The sequence below is a fragment of the Haplochromis burtoni genome, unplaced genomic scaffold, assembly GCF_018398535.1.
Source record: "Haplochromis burtoni strain Fernald_Lab_line unplaced genomic scaffold, NCSU_Asbu1 Contig_1337, whole genome shotgun sequence".
NCBI lineage: Eukaryota > Metazoa > Chordata > Actinopteri > Cichliformes > Cichlidae > Haplochromis > Haplochromis burtoni.
In genome coordinates, this window is record NW_024583698.1 from 4026 (window position 1) to 6823 (window position 2798).

At 37.8% G+C, this 2798-nt stretch overlaps 1 protein-coding gene across 1 annotated transcript in view; it reads left to right on the top strand.

Annotated features, from left to right (window-relative positions):
- The window catches only part of LOC121813257 (stonustoxin subunit alpha-like), a 4845-nt gene extending 2072 nt beyond the window's left edge, over positions 1–2773 (top strand). Inside the window, exon 2 of the mRNA XM_042216903.1 lies at positions 157–2773. Coding sequence (XP_042072837.1) covers positions 157–680 — 524 coding nt within the window. The 3' untranslated portion in view covers positions 681–2773. The remainder of the gene's footprint in view (positions 1–156) is intronic.
- The last annotated feature ends 25 nt before the right edge of the window (positions 2774–2798 follow it).

Sequence of the window (2798 nt, forward strand, 5' to 3'; positions counted from 1 at the left end):
GATTCATGAAAACAAAGCAGCACACATTCAACCATCTTCAAACTGTCACATCACTCATTCACATCTCTGATGTCAGGTGTCATCATCAAAGTGTCAATCAATGAACAGATGATGGATCAATAACTGCAACTGGATTGTGTTTGTTCTCTCCATCAGATTCCTGTCAACTTACAATCGACACAAACACAGTAAACAAAAGACTCAAACTGTCTGACAACAACAGGAAGGTGATGCGTGTGGAGAAGGTTCAGTCATATCCTGGTCATCCAGACAGATTTGATGTCCGTCCTCAACTGCTGTGTAGAAATGGTCTGACTGGTCGGTGTTACTGGGAGGTCGAGTGGAAAGGCAATGTTTATATATCAGTGGGTTACAGAAGAATCAGAAGGAAAGGAGACAGTGATGACTGTGTGTTTGGATACAATGATCAGTCCTGGAGTCTGTGGTGCTCTAATGTTCTTGGTTACTCTGTCTGGCACAATAACAGAAAAACATCCATATCCTCTTCCGTCTCTAACAGAGTAGCAGTGTATGTGGACTGTCCTGCTGGCACTCTGTCCTTCTACAGAGTCTCCTCTGACACTCTGATCCACCTCCACACCTTCAACACCACTTTCACTCAAACTCTTTATCCTGGATTTAGTATCTGGTCTCCTGTTTCCTCAGTGTGTCTGTGCTGAGTTGAGTATAAAGAGTGTCCTCCTGTTAGAGAAACACTCTGACTGTTGAACAGATAGTTCAGTCCGTACATGTCTGTCTCTTTCACTCAGAAACACGTTTTCAGATTCACGGATTCAATCAGTTGATGTTTTAAACTGATTGAATCCTCTTCAGATGGGTCATAATGCATGTGGCTTATCTAATAAACAGCAGACGCTGCATTGATTATTTGAAACTAGTCTTGTCTTAATCGTGCACCTTTTGTGTTTCATGTTAGAAAAATTGCTTTGAATCTTCAAAGACAAAAATATAAAGGGTCAAGACAATCCCTAATTTCAAATAAAGAAAGAACAGCACCAGCTTTGGTTGAGTCACCTCCAAAAAACCTCTTAAATGGCATCTACTGTCTGGAAATGTTTGTAAACTTCCCTTGCCATCTATCCCCAAAGGTTCTCAATTAGATTTAAAGCAGGGGAACATGCAGGTTGGTCCAAAAGAGTGATGTTATTCTCCTGGAAGAAGTCCTTTGTCATGCAGGCATTGTGTACTTTAGCGCTGTCCTGTTGAAAAACCCAGTCGTTACCACACAGTTGAGGGCTCTCAGTCATGAGGGATGCTCTGCAATGTCTGGACATAGCCAGCAGCTGTTTGATGCCCCTGCACCTTCTGAAGCTCTGTTGTTCCACTGAAGGAAAAAGCACCCAAACCATTATAGTGCCCCCTTTACTGCGAAAATTTGAAAATTAAATTGTTTTATGATAATTAAGTAAAGGTCACATTAAAATGTGAAAATTGATCTGTTAAATTAACTTTTTTTGTTTTTTGCTTTAGAAACCTGGAATTACAGCTACTTTGCTAATTTTTTTAAGTGAAAATGTGCTACATTTGACATTTATTACATTTATTTGGTGCATATTGTTGAAAAATGTCAGTTTCTTATTCACTGGTTAGTGACTGGCTATGTAGTGATGGGTTTTATGTAGGAGTACCACTGCTTTCTATGTCCAACCTTTCATTCGATACATCTTTAAATGCTATTTCATGTAATCAAGTTTGGGGGGTTTTATTAGCTGCCTTTTTTTGGTAAACAACTTCTTTATTGTAATTTTGTGCTATCTATTGATAAGGGTTTTTCTGTGTTACTGGAAGGTCTTTACCTAAATTATCAAGTGCCTTGAGGTGACTGCAATTTTGCACGACAGAAAATAAAAGTTGAACATGTACCTTACAGAGGACTGCCTGAAGACACGATCACATCTGGGTAAGAGTGAAGACAACTCAAATTTATCATTTATGGTTTTTGTAATTGTCAGTTGAGTTCAGTATGAATGCGTATAAATTGTTATACGCTTTCATATAACAGTTGCATGTGTTGAGGTGGATGCAGCTGGCAGGTAGACCCTCATTGTTTTTAATACATACAAAGTTCAGTGTCTGATTTGTAATTGGTTGAGTACAATTGCATAAGAAAAGTGTCATGGATGCTACAAAATTGTATTTGCAGAAAATTAAAAAGTCCCAAAAGAATTAAAAATGGTTCCCAAAATGTGTGCATTTATAAATCTTTTGTTAAAATGTGTTGTATTAAATATAAACTGAATCAAGTATGAGGAAAACGTTTGTTTTTCTAAGTAATACTAAAGTAGTTTCCTTTGGATGTTTCCATGATTTTAAAAAAAAAGTAATCTTTTGATATTCTATAACTTACTCAGACTCAAAATCTCATTTCCAAGAGAGACCTGGACCTGAAATAAGATTAAATGAATCACATTAAGAAACTCCCCTTCCAAACATAAACTTTAACCATTTTTCAAACACAAACACAAACAGATCCTAGTTAGTGAAGTGAAGTGGAACTCGTGTCACATGGAAGACCAGGTTCCCTGAAGGGGAGTGAGAAGTATCCCTTGCTTTTTTTGCGGCTCAGAAAGTAGAGCAGGAAGGTTTTAATTGGAAGGTTCGTGGCTCAATCCCGATCTGTCAAATATCGTTGGGCAAGATACAAATCTCAAGTTGATCTCTGAATTCATGAGTTATAGTATGAATCAGTGGCGGCTCCTGAAAAAAATCTCAGGGGGGGCAATTTTTATGATATCGACTAAAATGACCCATTTAATGAGTACATCAAACAACACAAT